The sequence below is a fragment of the Camelus dromedarius genome, chromosome 24 (genome assembly GCF_036321535.1).
Source record: "Camelus dromedarius isolate mCamDro1 chromosome 24, mCamDro1.pat, whole genome shotgun sequence".
Classification (NCBI taxonomy): Eukaryota; Metazoa; Chordata; class Mammalia; order Artiodactyla; family Camelidae; genus Camelus; species Camelus dromedarius.
The window spans coordinates 22,012,401-22,037,853 of NC_087459.1; the positions used below are offsets into that span (position 1 = coordinate 22,012,401).

At 51.5% G+C, this 25,453-nt stretch overlaps 3 protein-coding genes across 7 annotated transcripts; 2 read left to right on the plus strand and 1 right to left on the minus strand.

Moving 5' to 3' along the window:
- The first annotated feature begins 468 nt into the window (after window positions 1-468).
- Window positions 469-7,186, plus strand: SLC5A2 (solute carrier family 5 member 2). The gene is made up of 14 exons (XM_010980812.3): window positions 469-619; window positions 1,169-1,240; window positions 1,317-1,421; window positions 2,313-2,477; window positions 2,778-2,883; window positions 3,613-3,693; window positions 3,830-4,059; window positions 4,359-4,494; window positions 4,727-4,834; window positions 4,961-5,111; window positions 5,235-5,403; window positions 5,482-5,697; window positions 6,496-6,625; window positions 6,706-7,186. The coding sequence occupies exons 1-14, from the start codon at window positions 494-496 to the stop codon at window positions 6,930-6,932; spliced, it is 2,022 nt and encodes a 673-aa protein (XP_010979114.2). The 5' UTR covers window positions 469-493; the 3' UTR covers window positions 6,933-7,186.
- RUSF1 (RUS family member 1) lies at window positions 5,881-21,258 on the minus strand. Of its 3 annotated transcripts, none has more exons than XM_010980813.3 (13): window positions 20,916-21,255; window positions 20,601-20,715; window positions 15,940-15,985; window positions 14,271-14,303; window positions 14,080-14,185; window positions 11,766-11,867; window positions 9,765-9,835; window positions 9,502-9,686; window positions 9,362-9,419; window positions 8,904-8,974; window positions 7,965-8,108; window positions 7,788-7,865; window positions 5,881-7,350 (listed from the first exon to the last, which is right to left on the minus strand). In XM_010980813.3, the coding sequence occupies exons 1-13, from the start codon at window positions 21,213-21,215 to the stop codon at window positions 7,253-7,255; spliced, it is 1,407 nt and encodes a 468-aa protein (XP_010979115.1). In that variant the 5' UTR covers window positions 21,216-21,255; the 3' UTR covers window positions 5,881-7,252. The 3 variants fall into 3 exon arrangements, with proteins under 3 accessions (XP_010979115.1, XP_031288686.1, XP_031288687.1); XM_031432826.2 differs by having other exon boundaries at window positions 7,263-7,399; window positions 20,916-21,258; XM_031432827.2 differs by lacking the exon at window positions 5,881-7,350 and adding an exon at window positions 7,408-7,690 and having other exon boundaries at window positions 20,916-21,257.
- A 6-nt stretch (window positions 21,259-21,264) lies between these two features.
- Window positions 21,265-25,453, plus strand: AHSP (alpha hemoglobin stabilizing protein). Of its 3 annotated transcripts, none has more exons than XM_064478579.1 (4): window positions 21,265-21,450; window positions 24,534-24,603; window positions 24,773-24,851; window positions 25,086-25,453. In XM_064478579.1, the coding sequence occupies exons 3-4, from the start codon at window positions 24,777-24,779 to the stop codon at window positions 25,287-25,289; spliced, it is 279 nt and encodes a 92-aa protein (XP_064334649.1). In that variant the 5' UTR covers window positions 21,265-21,450; window positions 24,534-24,603; window positions 24,773-24,776; the 3' UTR covers window positions 25,290-25,453. The 3 variants fall into 3 exon arrangements, with proteins under 3 accessions (XP_064334649.1, XP_010979113.1, XP_064334650.1); XM_010980811.3 differs by having other exon boundaries at window positions 24,777-24,851; XM_064478580.1 differs by lacking the exon at window positions 21,265-21,450 and adding an exon at window positions 21,570-21,658.

Genomic DNA, 25,453 nt, shown 5'->3' on the forward strand with positions numbered 1-25,453 from the left:
ATGAGTGAGGGGAATGGTGGGCAGGGGTCAGGGCATGGAAGGCCTTAAACATCAGGCTGAGGAACTTCTGCTTCCTCCTGAGTGTGATGGGGAGCTATGGAGGGTTTCTGAGCAGGGGAGTGACAGTGTCTGATTTGGGTTTGAAAATGATCCCTCTGGATTAGTCAGAAGCAGGGGGTTGGCTCAGCCAGTTTCCCTAGGTGGAAGATGAAAGGTAGGCATTTTTAGTGGGTGAAAGAAGTGATTTTGATCCTGGGACATTGGGGGAGGGGTGGAGCCTAAGGCCCAGGAAGGGGAGTGTTCTTGAACTTGAAAGTGTCCAGCTCCCCAGGACCAGCCTTCGGCCTCGATGTGGCCTGATTCAGCTAAACAAAGCCGGGAAGGGGGGATAAGGCCAGGGGGACTTGTCGGCTCACTGCCCCTGAGGTAACCATTAATCCCTCCCCGGGGGGAATCCAGGGGCTGGCGCCTTGAGGGGCAGATCCTGGGCAGAATGGAGGAACACACAGAGGCAGGCTCAGCACCAGGGCTGGGGGACCAGAGGGCCCTAATTGACAACCTTGCTGACATCCTGGTCATTACGGCTTATTTCCTGCTGGTCATTGGTGTCGGCTTGTGGGTGAGAAATTGGGGGCTGCTGCTGGGGACCTGCTTCTGGGACCCAGGGGAAAAGTCTCAGGGACACCCCATGTGTGGTAGAGGAAGGATGCCTGGATCTTTGAGGGAGAAATGGGGTGGCAGAGGGGAAAGGCAATAAGACTTTAATAGTCTCAGGGCAGCCCAGCCCACACTCATGCCTTGTCTGCCCACCTTTGGATTGAGCTAATTGAAGGGGTCAGTGGATTTTCAGCAGGGACAGCACTCTAAATGAGGTCTCTGTTCCCCTGTCTACATAATGGCTGAGTGACCAGAAAGCTTCATCCAAAGCCCCCAAGAAAGTCAGACCTAACCCAGCCACACTTGGGGAGTTGGACGTTAGGTTAGGGCCAGGGTGGGTCTGGGTGCCTGGGAAGAGGCTGGAGGAGGTGGGGGTGGTGTGTGAACCATAAGAGGACCTGCACTCTGGTTAATCTTCAGCCTGAAACAAGGCTGAGGAATGTGTTGAGGAGGCTAATGAGGTCCAAAGATGGGCCCCAAACCCAGGTCTCTCCCCACTCCTCTCCCCCAGTCCATGTGCAGAACCAACAGAGGCACCGTTGGTGGCTACTTCCTGGCAGGACGAAGCATGGTGTGGTGGCCGGTGAGAAAGGCTGGGCTGTGGAGTGGGAGGAGGCCTAGAGAAGCAGCCTGGCTCATCTCCACCTCTGGTCGCCCAGGTCGGGGCCTCTCTCTTTGCCAGCAACATCGGCAGCGGCCACTTTGTGGGCCTAGCAGGGACTGGTGCAGCAAGCGGCCTGGCTGTGGCTGGATTTGAATGGAATGTGAGCCCCTCTTTGTGCCAATGACCCCCACCCCCATTGGGAACCCCCAAAGGGTCACACCTCATGAGGTTCCAGGTAGAAGAGGTAGGGATGTGGAACTGGAGGCAGGACTTCAATTGTGAGGTGGGGGCTGAGCTTCGAGTAAAGCTCACACATGGAGCTTGGAGGCAGAGGGATGTAGGAGATGACCGCTTTCAGGGCAGGGGTAGGTCCTGCTCCTGACTCACTGTTGTTATATGAGCTTGGACCAGCCACCACGCTCTGTGGCTTTGAGTTACTCCACTCTGAAGTAGGTGAACAGCCTTAAAGATCGTGAAGTGCTTGTGCTGATGCTCTTGGAAGCTGTGGCGTGTGAGGATTTCTGGGCCAAATTAAAGCCCCTTACAGAAGAGGGCAGGAGATGCAGCTATGGGACTGAGGCTCGCCTCGGAGAGATGGGGAGATCAGGGCTTCACCTCAGGGCTTCCTGGAGGAGAAGTCCTCTGAGCTGAGCCTTGAGGGACAGCAGGTTTGGAGGGGTGGAGAGGAGAGGGGAGGGGGTCTTTCCTGGCAGAGGCTGGGGTCAGGCTGAGTGGTCTGTGCTTGGATTCAGGCGCTGGGAGGCAGGGAGGATAGGAGTCATCTTGGGAGGGACTGGCCAAGGGTCATGGCCTGGGAGGGCAAGAAGGGTTCTATTTAAGGGCCCTACAAGATATCAAGACCTTGTCCCTAATGCCCAAGGCCCAGGGACATCTTCCATATTTGTGTCCTCTGGGCCCTTCATGCGACCTTACTTTGGAGTAGCACGTTCATTAAGAGGGGAAGGTTCCTCAGACCCATCAAGGGTGAGGACATGCTTATGGCAGAATCTCAGACAGGGAGTCACTCTTAGCTGTCGCGCTGTGCTCGCAGGCGCTGTTCGTGGTGCTGCTACTTGGCTGGCTCTTCGCGCCGGTGTACCTGACCGCGGGCGTCATTACGATGCCGCAGTACCTGCGCAAGCGCTTCGGCGGCCATCGTATCCGTCTCTACTTGTCGGTGCTTTCGCTTTTTCTGTACATCTTCACCAAGATTTCGGTGCGCACTAGCGTCAGGCGGGACGGGATCCTGGGAAGGGTGGGGGCTTCCAGTGGAGGTCCAGAAAGCCCAGAGGGGGCGGGTCCAAGGAGCAAACTGTAAGAAGTGTCATAGAGGCAGGGCCTGGGAGGAATAGGTTTACAGGGCCTCAGCGGGAGGCATCTGGGAAGGCCAGGCCATCAAAAAATGAGGGAACCTTTGAGGCGTGGCCATGTAGTGTTGTGGTCTAGACAGGAGGTAGACCTGGGTCCCTGCCCTGGCCCCTGGGTCCTGACTTGCATGCTCGCTTTTTCTTCCAAGGTGGACATGTTCTCCGGGGCAGTATTCATTCAACAGGCTCTGGGCTGGAACATCTATGCCTCCGTCATTGCGCTGTTGGTGATCACCATGATCTACACTGTGACAGGTGGCCATGGCAGAGGCTTAGGGAAGGGAGTGGGCCCCTTAGCCATGCTAGGAGTGTGGATTTGTGGGTGGGTCTTAGAGGAGTCCCCAGAGGAAAGCAAACAGCAGCAGTTCTTAAGTGTGATGTGATGATCTTTGGAAAGCAAACTCCCCCTCTCTCTCCACGTTCCTTGGATTTGCATTGGAAGTTCAGAATCTGAGCTCCTCCTGGGCCTGGGCAAAAAGGAAGGTTTAACAGCTCTTACCCTTCTTGAACACCTGGGAGGGGAGAGAGGACTTGGCCGCACTCCAGGATAACTCACTAAACCCAGTGCTGGTCCAAGGATCCCGGGATGGGGCCTGGGGCCTGATGCTGGACCAACGTGGGTGGGGCCTGGTGCCAAGGTCAGCTTGAGGGTCCGGCCCTGCATGGGATGGAACTGAGAATTGGGCCTTAGAGAATCACCTCCTCCTATTACACAGATGAGAAAACGGGCTTAGAGGAGGGCGGATAGTGGAGGTCCTGCGCTTGGGCTCCTGGCCAAGGGCACTTGGCATCAGTGGAGTCTAAAACTCAGCCATCCTGTGCTCACCAAGTCCTGCCTCCTGATGCAGGTGTGCATGAGCCCAGAGAATGGGCTATCGTTTTGAAATTTGCCCTCCAGGAAAGGGAACATTTTTCCAGCTCGCACAGAGACACTGTATGTACTAGAGGCAGTCAGTCTGGGCTGTCCCCACTGACCCATTGCAGGAGGGCTGGCAGCACTGATGTACACGGATACCGTGCAGACCTTCGTCATTCTCGCGGGAGCCTTCGTCCTCATGGGTTACGGTACGGGCTCAGTCGATGGGGGAGGGGCGCGGAGGTCGCGAGTAGCAGAGCTCTCAACCTGACGCATCGGCGTCATTTGGGTCCTAGGGAGGTCCTTGTCGCGGGCGCCGGGTCCCCTGACGCCTTGTCTTCACAGCCTTCCACGAGGTGGGCGGGTATTCGGGGCTTTTCGACAAATACCTGAGGGCAATGACATCCCTGACGGTGTCCGACGATCCGGCGGTGGGCAACATCTCCAGCTCCTGCTTTCGACCCCGGCCCGACTCCTACCACCTGCTCCGGGATCCTGTGACGGGGGACCTGCCGTGGCCCGCGCTGCTTCTGGGGCTTACCATCGTCTCAAGTTGGTACTGGTGCAGCGACCAGGTGCGGGGTCAGGGCTTCGGCGGGCAGCCTGGCGAGGGCAGAACCGGAACCTCCCTGAGAGGAGCTGAGATGGGTGGAGCCTGAACTAGGTGGACAGTGTGGTCCCAGGGGGCGGGAAGCTGGACAGAAGGAGTTAAACCAGATGGAGCCAGATCCAAGAGGCGGGGTCTGCGCTGGGAGCTGAACAGATGGCTTCGCTGAGCCAGAGGCGGGGCCTGAATTAGAGGCCAGCTGAGGCAACACCGGAGGGGCGGGGTATCCGGGACTGGATGCAGATAGTTGAACGCCCGTCGTCGCAGGTCATAGTGCAGCGCTGCCTGGCTGGGAAAAACCTGACCCACATCAAGGCTGGCTGCATCCTGTGCGGCTACTTGAAGCTGATGCCCATGTTCCTCATGGTCATGCCGGGCATGATCAGCCGCATTCTTTACCCGGGTAACGTCTACAACCCCGCCCCGACCAAGAGTCCTGTGCCCTATCCAGCCCCTTTCTTGTGCAAGATGCTTGTCTCCCATTTCCGTTACCAGCCTAAGATTTGGGCCATCCAGTTTCACCTCACATCAGGGGTCCCATCCCTCCTCCACTGGGATTCCCGGTCCCCATTTCTGGGATCCAAATTTCCAGACGAGGTCCCCATCCTAGGCGCATCGTGCCCTCTTTCCTGCAGATGAGGTGGCCTGCGTTGTGCCCGAGGTGTGTAAGCGCGTTTGCGGCACTGAGGTGGGGTGTTCCAACATCGCCTACCCTCGGCTCGTCGTGAAGCTCATGCCCAACGGTGAGGGCAGGCACCCGGGTTGTCCCCTGCCTGTAGGCGCCAATGGGAGGCGTCACCCCTTGCCCAGCCGGGAACCTTCCGGGGACCCCCTAGTGCCCCAGACTCACGGTTCCCATCGGCTTGCAGGTCTGCGCGGCCTCATGCTGGCGGTCATGCTGGCCGCGCTCATGTCCTCGCTGGCCTCAATCTTTAACAGTAGCAGCACGCTGTTCACCATGGACATCTACACGCGCCTGCGGCCCCGCGCGGGCGACGGCGAGCTGCTCTTAGTAGGACGGTGGGCCAGGGTTTTCCATCTCTTCCCCCATGAGTCAGCCCTGGGTGGGGGTTAGGAGCACCAAGTAGGGGACAAGGGGAGCCGGGGTCCTGAGTGAAACCTCCTGATGGCCACCCATCACAGGCTCTGGGTGGTGTTTATCGTGGCCGTGTCGGTGGCCTGGCTCCCCGTGGTGCAGGCGGCGCAGGGTGGGCAGCTCTTTGATTATATCCAGTCGGTCTCCAGCTACCTGGCGCCGCCGGTGTCGGCCGTCTTCGTGCTGGCGCTCTTCGTGCCCCGCGTCAATGAGAAGGTGAGCACCTGTTTATGCTGTGAGCTCGGGGCAGGACTTGGACACACGAGGAGGCTGACCCACTCTCTCCCCCAACAGGGCGCCTTCTGGGGACTGATTGGGGGCCTGCTGATGGGTCTGGCACGCCTTGTTCCCGAGTTCTCCTTTGGCTCTGGCAGCTGCGTGCGACCCTCAGCGTGCCCAGCGCTCCTCTGCCGCGTGCACTACCTCTACTTCGCCATCGTGCTCTTCGTCTGCTCCGGCCTCCTCACCCTTGTGGTCTCGCTGTGCACACCACCCATCCCGCGCAAGCATGTAAGTGCTGGCCTCTGGACAGGCACCAAACATTGGCCAGTGCAGCCCTCCCCACCCTCACACTGTCTGTCCTGCTTCTGGGAATACTCAGCAGGGGGGACCTGAATTCTATACCGAGGGTTGGTGAGAACAGGCTGGGAGTCCAGTTTGAAGCTTCATTTGCAAAGCAAGCACAAAGCAATGTTTTTATTTAAATGACATTTATTTGAGGTGGTTTGGAGGTGGCTTGAAGATTTTGGGGGAGGCTAAGGCCCCCAGAGTCTTGGCATGGCCTTTGGGACTAAAAACACAGGACCTGACTGGTGGCAGAGAGGGACAGAGTGCCATCCTGAAAGCCCACTTTGGTCTTGCGCTGCTGTAAGGCAGGTGTTCCACGGCAGAGCCGACTGGGGGGCAGGACAGAGAGCTGGGCCCGGAAGGATGGGCAGGATTCCACTGGTGGAGAAGGGGTAAGGCAGCAGAAGGAAACCCTCTGAGCAAATTCCCCCAGGAAGGACACCATGCAATCGAGATTGTAAGAGTGGAGTCTAAAGCACTACCACTGTGAGTGTAGACAGGGGACTTGGGGTGATGAAGCAGAGGGGCCAGCAAGGCCCAGAGCTTTAAATGCCCAGCTGAAGAGTCTGGGTTTAGTCTGAAGGCAAAGGGCAGCCATGGAAGATCAGCCTGGAGTGAGCCTGGGCTGGGTGTGCGGGCTGGACACAGGCAGGTTAGGGAGGGCCAGAGTGGACAACAGACATCAAGATCTGGGGTGGGGGATGGCACTGCCACTCAGTGCCTGCTCCCACCCTTCCCCAGCTCCACCGCCTGGTTTTTAGTCTTCGGCACAGCAAGGAGGAGCGGGAGGACCTGGATGCTGATGAGCTAGAAGGTCCAGCCTCACCCCCGGTACAGAATGGGTGTCCTGAACACGCAGTGGAGATGGAGGGTAAGGCACTGCCCCGGGTGTCTGGGTGAGGGAGCTGGGAAGTTTCCTCAGACTAACTGTCAGGCCTCAATTTCTCCCAGAGGCCCCATCCCCAAAGCCGGGACTGCTCCGCCAGTGCCTGCTCTGGTTCTGTGGAATGAGCAGGGGTGGGGCAGGCAGTCCCCCACCCCCCACCCAGGAGGAGATGGCTGCAGCAACCAAGCGGCTGGAGGACATCAGTGAGGACCCAAGTTGGGCCCGTGTCGTCAACCTCAATGCCCTGCTCATGATGGCCGTGGCCACGTTCCTCTGGGGCTTTTATGCCTGAGGCCAACCGTGCTGGACACCGCGAGCCACAGCCAGGGCAGTGCTCAGCCTCACAATGAGTAGGGGTGGGGAGCATGCAGCGGTGAGAAGGGCCTGGGGCAGGAGAGCGGTGGGGGAAGGCCCCGGTACCCCTTCTCTCTGCCTTGTCTCTGCCTAGGGCCCAGTCCATCTGACAGGCAGTCACTTCCTGTGAGGTCCTGGCTGACCGGTCACAGCACTTCCCATAAGTAAAAATAAAACCATCTTTTCCATGTCCTGCTGTGGCCCAAGTGTCCTTGCTCCAGGCTCCTGTCCTGAGACTGGGCCTCAGGCTGGGGCTGCTCACAAGACCTTCTTTTCTGGGCACGGGAGCCATGTGGCCCTCCACTCATCCACCTCTAGCTGGTGTTTCTCAGTCTTCCAGCCCGCATCCTGCAGTCCTGGGGAGAGGTCACACGGTGCTGCTGGGGAGGAGACCCTGGGCTGACCCTGGGGGCGGGACAGGGAGCAGCACAGGCTGGGTGCACACTCTGTGCGCTGCTTGGGCTCCCCTTGCCTCTGCTGGGTGATCTCTGGCACAAAATGAGGCTAAAACCTCACCTGGTTGCAGCCAGAACTCACCGAGCAGCATATGGAAAAGGGCTGGAATGAAGTAGGTGCTAGATGAAAGCACCTTCAGTGATTTGTGAGCCTCGCTCCGCCCCGTTCTCCAGTGCCAACTGGGATCACATAGACTGTCGGCACTGACGGTGCCTCAGACACCATCCTAAGCTCCCCATCCTGCAGACAGGGAAAGCCAGGTAGAGGGGTGGGGAGGGGAACAGGTGAGGGGAGAAGGCCTCAGAGGCCAAGGAGCCATGAAGCAGAAGGATGTTACCTTTCAAGAACTTTGGGAATAGCTTGTCTAACACTTGGTGCGTTTCCTTGACAATGACCCAGCTCTCTTTCTCAGGACCTGGAGTGGGTGCAGAACCAGACACTCAGGTTCTCCAAGTTGAACAGAGTGCTTCCTCTTTGAGTCAGAAGCAGCCTAGATTGTGAGATGGTCACCTACCTGCCCGTGCTCGGTTCCTCAGTTCCTCCAGCTCCCCTGGGAGGGGTCCATCTTCCTGCAGGGCTCCAAGCACCAGCCCGTGAGTGGCAGCCCTTAGAACAGTCTCAGGGCCTGCCATCTGGCTCAGAACAACCTGTACCTGGTCTGGAGAGACCCAGGGACAGACTGGTACCAGGGAAGGCCCACCTCCCCAAATACTCTGTAATCCTAACCCTAACCCTACGAGCTTGCTTCACCTCTGTCTGCCCCAAAGGCCCTGGCCTGGCACAGAAGGCCATCTTTCATCTTTTTTCTTTCCAACTTCATCTCCTGTTGCTTCCAGTGCTCTTGCCAAGCTGAAATACCCAATTCCCAAATACAGCTTCAGAGCAGCTCCCTGAGGTGGGTTTATTTTGCATGCCTTTAATTTTTTATTTTTTGGGGGGGAGGTAATTAAGTTTGCATGTTTAGTTTTGGAGGGGGTTACTGGGGATTGAACCCAGGACCTTGTGTATGCTAAGCATGCACTCTACCACTTGAGCTACACCCTCCCCCCTTGCATGTCATTAATGGCTTTAACCTTTTAACACACAACCAGCAGACTAGTAAACTTCAGTACTTGCTTCCTTGAGAGGTGACCCCAGATGGGAGAGGAAAGTGGTTCTTCAGGGATAACCAAAGGTCATAACCTGATTTGTGTGTGCTGCAATGTAAAAAGTGCTTTTACACAATCACCTTATTGGATCCTCATAAAAACAAGGCAGATAAGGCAGGTATTGTTAGCTCCATTTTACAGAGTGGTAAAGTGAATCTCACTGGGGCATGCATCTATAATTTGAATGCATCTGATCTTAGTCTAGAGCCCCCTTCAGGACAGCAGGTAGGGGCCCTGGAGTTGGAGGGATGAGAGGCTGACCCCAGGAAGGTGAGTCTAAAGCTGGGAGAACACAGTGAACTCACTTCGTGACTGGTCCCAGCGAAGCAGGTAAGGTTCTCGGTGCCCCTCAACCAGCTGCTGCAGCTCTAAGACACTGAAGGGAAGAAGAGTGTGCAGTGGAGGAGGAGAAAATGAAGGCAGGCGTGAACATCCAGTCAACTGCACAGCCACCTGTTAACCCTAACTGTCCACACTTCATCTGTCCTGCACCTCCTTCCGACCATCCCTCAGCTGTGACCCAGCCCCACCATCAATCCCTCCTTTTTTCCTGCATCCAACAAATATATCCCTTGTATCTAGTCTATGTTATACACCCTGCGGCCGTCAGGCACCCACACTGACCCCGAAGTCTGTTCAGTGGAAATAAAGAACCAGAATGCTAGGGCTTGGCCAGGGGAGGCTAGTGTATGATCAGAATCGGGAGCATGTGTGGGGAGTAGGGGTGGCAGTAGTGATGGGTAGGAGACACTGGGCCACTCACCTGGAGGTCAAGCGGTGTAGGGGGACCCCCAGGGACAGAGACAGAGACGGCCAGAAACCTGTGGGAAGCTGGAGTCAGGATGCCCAGGCAGGGGAGAGACTAGGAGCCACAGGAAGCTTGAGACCAAGGGGTTGGGTCACCTGTCCACAGTGGCTCCATCTGATTGGCTGTTGTGGGGCCAAGCACCTCTCCCCTCTGAAGGAAGTGCTTCAGGACCAGCCAGAGCCGGCCCTCATTCAGGGTCTCTATGACAAGGGCACGGACGGCCCGGTAGTTGGCATAGATGTGGAGGGCAGTGAGGAAGAAGAAACAACCGAGGCTTAAGCTGGGAAAAGAGAGTGAGATGCTCAACAGGAGCAGAGGCCCAGGGGGCACCTCCTCCCTGCCCCAGACCGCGGCTTACCGGGGGCAATCAGACACCAGGGGAAGCATCAAGAGGCTGACCAGGAGCCCTGCCAGGCTTACCAGCGTCTCCTAAAAAATGGCAGAGGGGTTGGGAGCTGGAGGGCTTCCCTCCAGGCCAGACTGAATGTCCTTGAGTGCCTTTCTCCAAATTTCTCCCCGCCCCAGAGGGCTCCATACATTGATAAGGGTGCCGAGTAAATTTTTAATGTTTTTGGTGTCATTTAAGATACCAGCTGCTTCTCTCCCAGAGTGCAATGACCTTGGAATGCCCTTGGAACATATCTTCTTTGTTTTGCAAGAGTTGCTTGAGTAGCTCTACACTCAGGCAAGTAAATTTCCACAGAGTAGAACTACTTTATTTGGTCTTTAAAATGGCCAATCCCCTCAGCCCCTTGGTCTCAAACGGGTCAAGGAACCACCCAGGAAGAAAAGCACAAGATCCAAACTTCCCTTGGGAATCAATGTGATGACCCCTCTGGTGGCCCGAGATGGCCTGACTGAGCTTACCCTAGGGGAAAGACCCCTGGCCACCACCCCCAACTCATCATGACAGAGGCATCTAGACTGGTGTCCCTGACTATGGGGGTCCCGGGAGAATCAGTCCTGGCACAGAGTGGGGCCTAAGACTCAAGAGCTCTTCTTACCCAGCTGCCCTGGCAACGGGAGGTGGGGACAGCTGGAAATAAAGGCTGTGGGTGTGACAGTAAACTGGGGATCAAGGGCCGTGGGAGCTCAGGAGCAGAGGGACCTCCTCTCCCCTGGGTGTGAACAGTCATTCCCAGCAGCCACATCAGCAGAAAGCAGGGGCCTGAGCACACGTCTGGGGTTGTCCCAGTGATGTTACTGCCTCCGGGAGCTGAGGAAGCCCTGCCGCCTTGGACAATACAGCTTGGGGGTGGGGTGGGGGCTGCAGGTTAGAAAGTGAGCAGGTGAGAGACAGCAGGCCTGGAGCTGGGAGATCCTAAAAGCAGGGCCTGGGTGTTACTTATTTCTCTTCCCTAACAACCTGTGGAAGGGATGATGGGGAAGAACTTGTCCGACCACCTCCTGAGAGCAGGGACGTGCCCAAGAGTACCCAAGGACTGAACCACTCTGCCTTCTTCCCTCATCTGTAGTGGCCATGATGAACGCTTCCCGTACAGTACCACTGCAAGGATTTAGTGAGTTCATACAAATGAGATACTTGGCACATAGTTAATGCTTGATAAATATTCACTTGTGTTATTATTGAAAGGAGTTAGTCTTAATTTTTTTTCAATGAAGTTCTATTTAACAAAACAATATAAGAGAAGGTCAGAAAGCAGGACTGGATGGAACAGAGGTGGCTGAATTGCTTCAGTGTCAAAGAAAACCATGTCACATTTCTGACCTCCCTGGGTCTCACTTTCCCCATCTATAAAATGGAGGTGATAACAATATCTACCTCATAGGCTTGGTTTAAGAATTAAACGGTTCCCACAAGCACTTAGCACAGGGGTATGGGGGGATCTAATACCTGTAGGGTTCGGCCTCAGGGGTGTCCCCATCCCCAGTCCAGGCTCCTTTGATCAGGTGAGGGGCTGGGCTGGAGGGGCTTGCTGAACTGCCAAGTGGAGGCCTCTGGCCAGTGACCCCAGCCACCTCACACGCTGAGCACTCTTTGACTTGCCAAGTGCTATGACACATGGGGCCTCAGGTGATCAGAACATCCACCTCCCAGGGTGGGGCTCTGGCCTAGAGAGGGTGAGGTCCAGGGCAAGGGCTCGCTCTTGGCCACATGGGCAGTGGGCAAGTGCTGAGATAATCAATTTGGACTTATTGCCACCAGAGTCCATGCCCTTACACCTGACTACCTATCCTAAGAGGCAGAGCAAGGAGCACCCACAATTCTCCTGCGTGTCTCCCACCCCTACCCCCAGGAGCACTCAGGTGCTTCTCTTCACTCCCAAATCATGACCTGGCCTGATATCCCTCCCCACCCCATGCTCCCCACACCGTCCCTCCACTTCCGGCTGCTCACCTGGCTGCCATCCTTGGCTGACACGTCGGCCATGTTGTTTCTCCGGGCCTGATGCATGGTCAGCGCGGCCCGAGTGGCCCCGCCAGCCACACTCACAATGCACTGGGTGGGGAAAGGGGAGCGGGAAAGCCTCAGTGCACTGGGTGGCAACACAGGTGTTTCTGTGGGTGAGCCAAATAAATGGCTCGAACCAGCTGGAGAAAAACCAGGCCTCAGGCCACCCCACAGCGAAACTCTGAATGCTATCCTCGGTGCGTTGCTCTCACCCCGCACTTCCACTAGGCCTTCCTCCTCTGTCTATTCCCAGGAGAGAACTAAAGGTCTGCTTGCCACACCACCCTGTGGACCCAGCCCCAAGGAAAGTCAATTTCCTTCCCCAAGGTGAAGGCCCAAAGACAATTCTCAGCCCAGAACTTCCCCAGCCTCCAACTTCTGCTTTGGCTGCAACTTTCCCCTTGCTGAGCTCCCAGGCCCACTCTGGTTTCCAACTTCATGCTTACATTCTGCATGTCTGGAACTAACTCCACTCTTCCTGCCCTAGTCAAGGCTTAGCCGAGACTTCCAGGCCAGTTCAAAACCCACACCAGTGGCCCTGACCTCCCAGGGCACCTGGATCTCTCCCTCAGAGATTGAAAGTTCATTGAAGGGCCACTGTCACCTTCATTCATATTTAGCAAATCTCTTTTAGATGTCAGATACAGACTTAGGTGCTGTGTGGTAGAATTCAGATACAACCTGCCCTCACAAAGCTCATAAATCACTAGATGATAAATAAACTAGTTATTACATAGGCAGAATTTGTTTGAAGGTAAGAGAACTGTGGTACAAAATGAGGCTGGAGTGATGGGTGGGGACCTGATCACATAGAACCTTGGAAGTCTTGTTAAGGTCTTTACACCAAGAGCAGGGAAGTGACCTGATTTGATTTCCACTCTTAAAAGTATTATGAGGACTGAAGAGGCTAAGAACAGATGCAGGGAGATGATCTAGGAAATAAATGTGACTTTTCTGCAAATAAATGTGCTTTTTCAGCAACAAGGAACCAGCAGGTGATACAGGGACGGAGGAATGAAAGGACTGGAGAGACTTAAGAGGGAAAATAACAGAATTGAATGGAGGTTTAGCTGAGGGTGGCAGGTGAGTGGGGAGGAGGTGACGGCATGGATGACAGCCAGTCTTCCGGCCAGTGTCCCTGGGGGATGGAGGTGCTGGTCACTGAGACTAGAACTCTAGAGAGGGGCGGGGGTGGGGAGGGGGAAGTTCAGGGCCCTGTTCTAGTCCCTTATTTGACAGATAAAGAGACTAAGGCCCCAGATGTGGCATTTAGTGCAAAATTCAGGCAGAGGTCACAATTCTGGGTATACAACGACAGCAGTGATTTTCCCTGGGGTTACCTGCCCTGGAGGGGAAGGGGTGCAGGGCATTTAGTGCCTGGGCCAGGGAATCTCAGTGTCCTCCACCACAAAGATCTGCTGTATCCTAAATGTCACTGCTGCCCTGAGGAGAAACATGGAGTGATTCTGAACAGATGGATGGGCCTCTGAGATGGATCTGACAGGTCTTCTTAAGAGTCTTCACTCTGCTAGGTACTGGACCCTGTGGTGAAGACAGGCTCGCCTCTTTACTGAACCTTGCTAGACTCTGTTTCCTCATCTGTATGAGGACGACCTGAAGGAATCATGAGGGTGAGCAGCCTGGCAGAGAAGAAGAGCTCGGGTTCACTCCGCTCCCCTCCAACCTTGCTGTCCGGTCTGTGTCTGTCTTGCCAGTGGACCTTGAGCCACACTGTTCTTTCTGCTCAGAACGCCCAGCCTGCACCTGCAACTTATTCCTCAGGACCCAGCCCCAGGGGAGACCTTCCTGCATCCCCTGATCAGGCCAGATTCCCTGCTGAATCCTCCTACAGCCTCCTACACTTCTCATCTGGAATACCTCTAGCTATGATTCAATAAATATTTGCTTAATTATGTGTGGTCCATATTCCGAGCCAAACATACAGGAGGCACTCAACAAATATTTCACTGCAGGAATGAAAGGTAGCCAGTCCCAAGATGCTGACACCGGACCACCTCCTCTATCTCTCAGCTCCATCACCAATCCCGTGGCTCCAAACACCACCTTAGACTGACCATCTCAGGCTCTGGAGGCTGTCTGGCTAGAGGAGGATCAGAAAATATGGTTGGGTCCAAGAAGAAAGAGCTGAACTTTTTCACTTCTAGAAATGAACACAGGGCCCAGGCTGGGCTCACCTGCGGGCCCCCAGTGAGCCCAGACCCAGCACCACCAAGGCAGGTATCCTGGGTGTAGTGAGTACCTTGGCCAGGTTGCTGATGCAGATGGTCATGGTGAAACAGATGGGGAATATGGGAGCCATAATCTCGAGGAACATGGCTACATCATTGAGGATGTCAGCAAAAAGCCTGGGGGAAGGGATCAGAGGTCAGAGGTCAGAGACCTTCATCACAGAAGTCTCCCCTCCCCTCGGTTCCAGCCCCTCCTCCTCACCTCCATTGCTTGGCATTACAGTCCATTTTGCTCCTGTTGGGGAGGAGAGGTTGGTTTGCAATTTGGATTTAAGCAGGAAGCATATCCTGTGGGCACTGCAGGCCATCCTAAGGCCTTGGTTAGGAGGGCTCGGGAAAACCCACACCCCAGCCAGACATCTGTCCCGACGCCCTGTCAATGCTGACTGAAATGCCCCCGTTAGCTTGGAGGCCCTTCAGTGGCCACTCAGTATTTCCCCCTTACTAACCCATGAGGTACCAAAGGAAAAACTGTCTGTGGCTGCTCCCCACCCTCTGGCCCTCCCTGCAGAGAGGCCATCCTTGGTTCCTCTGCCATCCCCCCTCTTCTTCCTCCTGCTTTACAGAGGGTACCCAGCAAGAAATTCAAATATTTTGTAAACACTACATGTAAACACCCTGCATATTACAGATAACCAGCCCAGAGAGGGGATATGACCTCCCTTGGATAACACAGAGAGTCAGGGCCGGCGGGGAAGGCCAAGAGAAAGAACCAGGCTCTGACATCCAGGTCTAGGATATCTCTATTACACGACACCATGGATGTCCCCTCCTGTGCCAGGCTGAGTGACTCTCCAGCCTGAGCACAAACCCTGGAGACCACTTCTCCAAGATCCCAGTGGCAGGAGATGCTGCAGCCCACCACCCAACTCAGAATTTGCAGCACTAGCCTTAACCCTTGATTTGAAATGTCCTAGAGGGAAAGGGAGCCTTCCTGGGTGAGGCACGGGACGTACGTGGGGAGCTCCCGAGGGAACGAGTATATGGCGCAGGCAGGACTAGGACACATGGGCCTGGTCTAGGGCTCTGCCTGATGCCACGAAAGAGTACAGGCTTTAGGTTCAAATCCCATCTCACCAGTTACAAGCTGTGGGACTTTGTCTGCTTCACATCTGGAAAATGTACACATTCACTCCTACTCTGCAAGGTTGTTATAAGGATTAGAGACGACACACGGAGAGCCTGTGAGGCACAGTTAGAGCTGGTAATTGCAGCTAGTGTTTACTGAGCACTTATTATGTGCTAAGCACTTTGCAAAAACTATCTCAGTGACCCTCACAACTGCAATTGATGGCAGATGCTAAATCACCCCTGAGGTTGCCCAGCACTGACTCCAGGAGGAAGCAGGCAACACAAGACTCTCCATCCCTTTGAGACAAATGGTGACGTGGGCCCCACATGGGACAGGGATCCCCAAGACCTGCCCAAGGCCACTCCCCACTCAACTTAGCAAAGTCCAACCAAGTATCTAAGCCACCACAGTAGCCTCTAGAATAAAGTCATTCTTTTTGGGCTAAATACTGTCACATTCAAGTTTCTAACAAGCCAGCAGAGGACACTCAGAGCCTTGTGGCTGTCTGTGTTTTTCCATCATGGGCAGCACAGGGGCACATCAGCGCTCCTGAAGGCAGATCTCATCACAGCAACGTCTCTGTGGCTTCCCTGCTCTGTGACCCTAGGCCGGCCACCTACACTACTCATTAAAGACTCCTTAGCTCTGATGATGTTAACTGCTAAATCTCCCCTCCCCTAGATACTGATAAGAAAGAGGGGGAGCTGAGGGAGCTGACAATACAGCCAGGGCTGAGAGAGACATAACTCCTGTCTGGAGACAATGGCCAGAAGTCTCCTGACCAGGAAGACAAACTCACCCCATCCACCAGGCAAAGACGATGCGACCCAGCATGCCAGTTGAATCTGGGAGAAAGAGAGACAAGGAATCAGTAAGAAACAAGCAAGAGCCTTGAGGGCTGTGGGGCCTGGCAGAGCCTGGAACCAAGATGGCTTTTACTTTTTTTTTTTTTAACATTTATTTTAATTTTTTTTTTTTTTTTGGAGGGAGAGGTAATTAGGTTTATTTATTTTGATGCAGGTCCTGGGGATTGAACCCAGGACCTCGTGCATGATAAGCACATGCTCTACCACTGAGCTATATCTTACCTCCTGAGATGGCTTTTTTATCTTGGGTCACTGCCCTTGGGCGCTCAGTCTGGTCCCATAAGTTCTAGACAGACGCAGTTGTGTGATGGGATCAGAAGTGCCCAGACATAGCAGCTTCCCGCTACGTACCCAAGAGAACTACGTATCCAAGCACACCAAGAGACAGGGGCCAGAAATGTTGTTTGCAGCATTGTTAATAACAGTAAGAAACTGGGAATAATGCAAATGCTCATCAACAGGAAAGTGCATAAATCAATTCTGGTACCTTTACTCAGGGGCATATTAGACAGCAGTGGAAATCCAAGGGACTACAACTGCTCACATCAGCATGGATGAATCCTAGTATTACAATCTTGCATAAAAAAGTAAGTCATAAAGACTACATACAGCACAACATACTCTTCATACAACCCTAAAAACAACTAAAACTAAACAATATAGTATTTAGACAAACAATATAGTGTTTGGATACACACACACACACACACACACATACATATATATACATACACATACACAGTAAAAGTATTTTTTTAAAAAGCAGAAAATTCCGTGTGAAAAGTTCAGAGGTTACCATTGATAGTCTAGCTCTTAAGTTGGGCAGTGGTTTCCAGGTGGTCATTAGAGCACAAACAAATGAAAAGGATTTGAACTGCAGGTTGGTGACAGAGAGCTGGGGGTGTGGGGCAGAGGGAGAGGCCTCCTCAGGCTGGGGAGACTCAGAGTAATCTCTGGAATCCACTAGATCTTTATTTGCATAACAAGTGCTTACCGGCTACCTACTGTGCCAGGCACTATATGAGGTATGGGGGACACTACAGAGACCCAGAGAGTCACGGTTCCAGGCTCAAAGGCCAGTGTAAAAGCAGAGAGCAAGCACTATGAAAAACACTGACTTCAACCAAGGATCAGTCAGCTGTGATCTGTGGGCTTCCATGCCCTTTTGTAAACAGTTTTATTGGAAGACAGCTGTGCCCCTTCGTTTAGATGTCTATGGCTTTTTTCATAACACAGTGGCAAAACCAAGTTGCCACAACTGAAACTGCATAGCCTGCAAAGCCATCTGGTCCCTTACAGAAAGTTTGCCAACTCCCGATTCAGACCATACCTTATGCTGAGAGTAGTACTTGTTAAGCCCAGCAGGGGGATCCCAAAGGACTGTTATAGACTCAAACTGGGAAGGCTTCATACACTGGGCACTGGAAAGGACAGATACAGTGGGCAGAGGACCCCTAACCTGTTTGAGCTTGAGGGCAGGGACCCTTAAGTATGGGAGGCAAGGAGAACAAGGTTGTGGGCAAGAGGGATCGGAACTTCCCACAATATACAAAGGTGGTGACACAGGCAAACCTTCCCCATTCATTGGAAACGTTCTTCTCATCCTCCCTTGCCACAACTGCCATCCTTGGGCCTCGATGCCTTCTATCTAGACATCTTTACCCAACCTCGGATTTGAAGGAGACCGCTAAGCACTCCAGTGGACACCTGAAATGCCCCCGCCTTTCAATCTTCCCAATGACCCTATGAGCTTGAGAGGGATCATTCCCTTTCACAGATGAAGCAACTAAAGCTCAGAGAAGACAGGTGTACAAAAATGGGACATTTTACCAGAAAATCTGGATTTACAGCTTTCCTAGAAGAACCTGAAGACATGGTAACACGGGGCCTGCCTCCTCTCACCGCTACAATTGGCTGGGGCTGAGCAGCGGCTTCCTCATTCGGAGGCATGTAGACAACACAGTCCCCCTCTGGCCTGCTCTGCTTCTGTACTTTTGTCCCGTCTGTCCCTGATGCAACACTTCCCAGCGTGGCTCCAGAAGCCTCCTCCCTCTCTTACTCACCTACCCTTTTCCTTTTAAGTAGTTCTTATTTGACACAAAAATTTTATTGTTCAAGATTCTTGTACTGGATCATCTTGGTGACTCTGAACGTGGCTCAGATTACTTTTATTGGTTGACAGAGCCAGACTCTATTTTCTTCCCTCTGACTGCACACTCTTCCCCAATCAGTGTGTATGTCCTCCATACAGGGACCACTTGGCAGAAAGGGTGACTGCTTTGTTTTTCATTGGAGGCAGTCTTCAGGGCTTTTGTCAGAACCTGGAAGTTGGCACTAGGATGCAGTCAGGACACACAGCCTCCCTATCATCTGAAAGTCAACATTGTCCAGTCGACTAGGAAACTTCATTTCCACCTGCTCCTTTTTGCCTCACTTACAATTAGCTGAGCTGTAAGACCTAAAAACTCTTTGAGTCCTAGTAAGGGATCAGCTGTCCACAAATTGTACCTGGCTCCACTCTAAAATGCTAACTGGCAAAAGAGTGTGGTGGTTAAGAGTAGGACACAGGAGTCAGTCCATCTGGGTCCAAATCCTGGCCTTATGTGACCGTAGGTAAATTACTAAACTTCTCTGTGCCTCAGCCTCCCCCTCTGAAAAAGGTATTCATAATGGCATCTACCTACTATGGCTGCTGCACAGATTAGTATGCTGCCAAAATACTGGCTGCTAGTAGTATTACTATTGCTAGTTATGACAGTTAACAGCATGTTCCATTAAGAGATCTATAACTAAAAGTAACCACATCAAAAAACTCCAAGGGAGTTTTTATTTTGTGTGTGTAAAGTGCTGTCAGTTACAACATGTCAATTTCTGGTGTACAGCACAATGTCTCAGTCATGCATATACATTCATATATTTGTTTTCATATTCTTTTTCATTAAAGGTTATTACAAGATACTGAATATAGTTTCCTGTGCTACACAGCAAAAACTTTTTTAAAATCAATTTTTATATATAGTGGCTAACATTTGTATATCTGAAACCAAGGGAGTTTCTTATATAAAGCTTTGCATAGATTTCCCATGTTTGGTGGAAATAAGTTTGTAATATCCTTTCTAATTAAGGGGGCTTCTTTTAATATCAACAACAGGCTCTAAAGGAAGTGGATATTTTTTCACTTCTTAAAATAGTCTTGTTTTTTCCTTAATAACTTGCCTGAGCTGAAGCCATATATAGGCAATGTGTTGGTGATAAGATTAAAGTGCTAGGAATGATGTGAAACTACTGACCCAAGCTCCTACCTCATTCCAAACAGCCAACAGGAGAGCAAGGGAAAAATTCCAAATTGAGCCCAATGTGGGCCATGAAAATGAACTCTAGAACTAAACGTCTTGAGTTCAAATCCATGCCTTACCACTTGCTGGCTGTGACTCTGGGCAAGTGACTTTTCTGTGCTTCAGTTTCCCCATCTATAAAATGGAGATAATGACAATACCTATCTCACAGCTACTGTGAAGACTGGGTCAATACATTTAAAGACCAGCACATAAGAAGTACTGTCTAGTGAACTATTATTATTAAAAGAAGAGACAACCAGGACAAGAGTCACAGATCACCACCACTTCTCCACTGATCTGCACTCTCAGAATCCAGAGGTGACTCACATTTACACAGTTTGCTTGTCTTAATGGGGAGGGTATAAGCAGGAGCCTCCAGAGTCTCCAAAAGATCCAGGGAGACTCACTAGAGATGTGGCCAGGCTGATGCTACGAGCAGTATGAGCCTTAGCCTGGGTCTGATTTAAATCCCCAATGGGAACAGTAGTGAAAGACAGCAGAGAGCGCCATGGGCCCTCCTGATGTGGAACAGTTGCCCTTTTCTTCTCTACTTCACTCTCTAGGTGGCATGGTACAAAACTATCTCTTTTTTTTCCCATTAGTGAGTTTTCAAAAAGTTGTACACATTCAACAGGTAGTTACTATAGTTATTATTTATAACATCATCCAGTATCCCAGAGGATCTAAAAATGCCTTTCACCCTTCCCAGAACCTCCTCTCTGCCACTCACGACCTATTACAAAATTGTTTTTGTATGGAATTAACTGATTTCCTACACCCCAGGCAGTTGGCAGTTTTATTCAATAACGGAATTCTTGGGCAGTCCTCCATAGATTAGGAATAAAGGGGAGGGGACGGTTAACTTACAGATCAGGGCTTCAGATGATTAAGAGACACTGAACAGTAAGTACAGGGAACAGAGTGCAACTGCGGGGCGGGGGGTGGGAGGGGGGTGAGGTCATTCCAGCCGGGGGTGACTAATCAATCGCTGAGTAAAGCCAATAGAAATCTTTAAAATTACTCAGTTGAATTTTGTTTAACAAGGTACAAGGCACACTATTCTAGGACCTGGGGAAACTTGGCTCCTGGATCTAATGGAATGCATAAATATACTCATCACAGCCCAGAGCTAGATGCCAAAAGACTGATAGAGGCGGAAAGGAGTCGGGCTTCTCAGTCGGAGTAAAAAAAGAGGAAGCCAGAGAGATAGTAGGGCTGAGAGGAGCGACAGGTGAGACTCCAGGAAACCAGCTCACCTTTCACAAGCCAGGTGGCCGTGGCAGCTGAAACTGAGGCTTTTGCGTTGCCTACCCCTATGCCCAGCAAGACGGCGTGGGTGGCCAGGGAGCCCGAGAGGCTGGAAGCAAAGGCCTGGAGAAGAAAAGAAGTGGAATGAGGCGTGGGCACAGGAGTATGGAGATCTATTATCAGCTCTCCTTGGTGTGTGGCCTGGGACGTGTCACAGCTCGGCACTGGATCCCCAGTCTCTATGTGGGGAGGGAGAGGCGGCGCACACTATCTCCCCGGCCCCCATCTTCATGTCGCCCCCTTTCCCCGTCGGCCGGGCTGACCTGCACGGAATCCCACAGCTGGTAGGGCAGATAGTCCGGGCTGACGCTATCGGGGAAGCCCTGCGGCAGAAACATGGCCAGGAGCGGGGACAGAGGTGGGGAGGCCCTCCCGGGAGCCACCCCTCCGCCCCCATCTCGTCCTCCGGGTTTCCCTGTGAAGGCCCCGGAGAACCCCCACCAGCGCCGCCCCCAGGCCTCCCACCGCAGGCTCCCGTCGGCGGCGGGGCGGCAACCCCGGGCCGCCCCGGAGCCGAACTGCTCGGAGCACAGTGGGGCCTCACGCCTCGCGACGTCAGCCATCCCCGATCCCTCCCTTCAGTTCCGCGCGATGAGAAACGTGGCGGGACTGCGAGTCCGACTCCCCTACGGCGGCTGCAGAGGGGCAATCTTCCTTCGCGAAAGGGCCGTCGGCCAGCCCAAGAACTGGATCGTTCCTCTCCCACCTCCCGCCCCGGCCTCGACCTCCCAGGGCTGGTTCCGCCCTGGTTCTGGGTAGCATTTTGGCCCACCAGGCCCTGGAAGTACCTGCATTGCGGTAACCCGCGACTTCCAGTTATGGGGAGAAGGGAGGAGGGCGTCCCTAGGGAATCGTTGTGTTGAGACCCCCGTGCAGCCCCAGAATTTTAAGCTGTGTGGCTTTAGGCAAGTCAGTGTCCCTCTCTGGGTCTCAGGTGCCTTCTTTGTTGTGAGGCCAGAAACTATATTTTACTCCTATTCTATCCCGAGTACCCAACACATAGTAGGTACGTAAAAGATATTCATGAATGCATGCATGCATGCACAATGGACCAGGAGATCCCTGAGGCCCTGTTAAGCTTCTCTTTTTGGTTGTGGGTTTTTTTTTCATTTGTTTGTTTTGATTTTGTTTTCCTTCTGGGTATCTCTGGCCCTCCACTAGAAATTTTTTGTCTTTCAGCCCTCCCCAGCTGGAAGAGTATTATTTTTGAAGGGATCCTAAGAACATCTGAGGAATGAGAAAATCAGGGGATTGCAGTTAAAAGTGTCAGAAAACAGGAGAAATAGGCAAGCTCTTGTGTGTTTATTGGGGGAGAAGTTCTACGAAATCAGGGAGAAAGTCTAAAGACAGCGTTTCTCTCCCTCCCACCTCACCTCTTTTTCTCTTTCCCTCTCTCCCTTTCTCCTTCCTATCCAGTGCAATGTACTGACTTCAAAGTAGAAATTTGCCAAAAAGCATCCTCTTTTTATCAGGAAATACAATATCCTGGTTCCTTAGCCTAGCATTCTTGGAGCCCCCCCCCCCCTTCCAGTTTGACTCCCTGCTTGAAACTTCTGACTCTTACAAACTATCACCTTCCTCATGGACCTCAGCCTGGAATGCTCTTCTACCCCACCTCGCCTTATCTAAGACTTATACAGAGTCTCTGAGGCTGATATAGACCCAGGGCATTAAATTTTTTGTGTCCCTTCAATTTTTCACTCTAATGGAAAACTCAAAATTAAATATATATGTGTGTGTGTGTGTGTGTGTGTGTGTGTGTGTGTGTGTGTGTGTGTATAAAATGTTAGCTTCTGTGGGTGTACTGAATTGAGGCCAACGTCCATGAATGAATTCCATCAGAGGGCCTTAGTTTGAATGCAGGTTCTATCACTAAGTATCTGTGAGATCTTGGGCAAATTTGTCATCATTCTGTCCTTCAGTTTCTTCATGTGTAAAATGGGAATAATGCTAGTACCTACCACATAGGCTTGGGATGAAGATTAAATGAGTCCTGTATGTAAAGCTCTTAAACTACATTTGGCACATAGTACATGCTGTTTAAGTGTTGACTGATATATGGAGTCAGTGTCAAGTATTCAAATGTTAGGTTCTTTGTTCCATATAAGGCAGGTCAAGGGCCCTCATGATCAGCACTATCATATAATGTATTGTCCAAATCAGGATTTTTGAGAGTTAAAGGAGGCACCATTAATAATCACATTGAAATAACAGCCTGGAGCTGTTCTGGGTGAACTGAGATATACAGTCATGCTACTTACAAACCCTCGCGGCTTTACTGATCATCATTGTCCACGTTGACTGTTCCCTGCTCAGAGACCATGGCAACCCTTGTTCACTGTAGCACTTACTTAGCCCTTAGCATCTGCTTTCTGGAGCCAGAAAAAAACTGGGTTGTCTTATTATCAAACTGTAAGAGTTTGTTTTAAATTCCGTATACATGTTCTTTGTCAAGTTGTATTGCAATTATTTCTCCTAGTGGTAACAAATACTTCCTACCCTAAATAAATGAAAACATGTTCACACAAAAATCCTTACACAAACATTTATAGCAGCGCTAGTCATACTTGCCAATAACTGCAAACAATCCAGGTATCCTTCAGTGGGTGAATGAATAAACAAACTGCAGTGTATCCATATGATGCACACTTAGCAGTGGGAAGGAACAACTTACCGCTACTTGCAACAACGTGAATGGAGCATAAGGGCATTATTCTGAGCAAAAGAAGCCAGTCTCAAAGGTTACCTACTATATGATTCCATCATAGGACTGCAGTGATGAGGAACAGATCAGTGGTTGGCAGGGTTTGGGGATGGGAGTGGGAGTGAATACAAAGGGGTAGCTTTAAGGAGTTTTTGGAGCGATGGAAATGTTCTGTATCCTGATAGCAGTTACATGAATCTATGTATTAAAATCCATACATGGTACATTGTACACCAAAACGAAGTTAATTTTGTTGTAAATTAATTAAGGTTAATTAAGAAAATGCTATAAACTTAAAAAACAAATCAACAAACTATGAGTGTATTCACAGCATTGTAAGCTATAGTTCAATAAAAATATGTTAAAAAAAGAAAAGTATGAGTGTATAGGTGCCTAGAAATGTTGGATTTTGAATGAAGAAAGATGTGGCAGGAAAGTTTATTTTTAATGCTGGTTACTTTGTCGGGGGAGGAAACAAAAAGGATCAACTTTTTCAGTGTGCATTTTTGTAATGTTTCACTTATTTCAATTAGAATAGGGTGATTTTGAAATTTGAAAAAATTTATTAAAAATGGATAACATTAGGAAGATACTTAAAAAGAAGAAAAAGAGCATTTCTGCTTTGTTGAGTGCCTGAGGATATGGTAGAGAAAAAGGCAAATGTGTCTCCATTCTTGCAGAATTCAGCCTGGTAGAGGCCAGTCTCCCCATCTTCCAGAAGGCTCAGCTGCAAAATGTGGCTATTATTAGTACCTGCCTAATAGAATTTTTTATAAGGATAAATACCTTAATACACACTTAAAACAATGCCTGGCACAAATGAGAAGTATAACATAAGCTGCTCTTAATATATCATCTATGAATTAGGAGAATAATTGCCATCACTTGTTGGGATGATTTTAAAAGTGTGTGTCATGTAACAGGGGATCAGTGACTATTAGTTTTGTTAGCATTTGGAGCCTGATTTCTGAGATGTGGGGCAGAGGGCAAGGATCTGTCCCTGGTCTGGTTTTCTGGGTCTCCCCACTTATCTGTTTTCTTGGCCTTGCTATCTTTCTAATTTCAGGGAAGCCTCGCCCTCCTTCCACTCCCCTGGTTGAGCTATCACCTTCCCTCAGGATCTAAATGCAGGGTGTTTCCCTCTTTGGCTGATATTTGACTCCTTGTCTACATCTAGCTTGTCACAAAAGGACATCCAGACCTTAAGAAGTGTGGGTGAGACACACATAGCACCATTGGACCTGAAGGTGAGCCAACCTGGGAGAAACATGATCTCAGAGCAGGGCAGGGTTGGAAAGATGGAGGAGAGGTGGTCCTGCAGGCCCCCAGGGATCCTAAAGAGGAGTGAGGGAACTGAAGGAAATACCCTGGGGTGGGGGAAAAGGATACTTAAATTCCATCTCTTTTTCTAACCAGGCAGATGGCTCTTCTTCAGACCAACAAGGATCTCATTTCTGCAGGAATAAAGGAATTTAAGACTCTGCTCAATCAGCAGGTAAGCCTGCTGCTCTGTTTTAAGGGCAAGCCTGGGGTGTTGGGAGGTGGGTGAGGATAAAGAAGGGAGAAAATTTGGAGCCAGGAGGGTGATGGTGGCATTGATGACAACAACTAGAGATAGGGAATACAAATGGGAGAAAAGACGATGTCAGAGTTTGTGGTTATTCCTGAGTCACGTTGCTGAGCACCATCTCCCTTGCCAAATCCTGCCCCATCCCCACCCTGCTTCTAGGTCTTCTCTGATCCTGTCATCTCTGAAGAAGCCATGGAGACTGTGGCAAATGACTGGGTGAACTTCTACATCAACTATTACAGGCAGCAGATGGTGGGGGAGCAGCAAGAACAGGACAGGGCCCTGCAGGAACTTCGACAAGAGCTGACTACTCTGGCTGCCTCTTTCCTGGACAAATACAGGAACTTCTTGAAGTCCTTGTGAGCACCACATCACCCACTGTCTTTCTCCTGGCCCGGAGACCAAGGCTGCGTCTCTAAGAAACCCTTAGATGCTGCCTCTGTGTTCTTCAATCCTCAGGCTGTGCTCCTTTGTGGTGTTGCTGTACCCTGACACCTCAATAAACATCAGTACTGGTTTTGATGGTT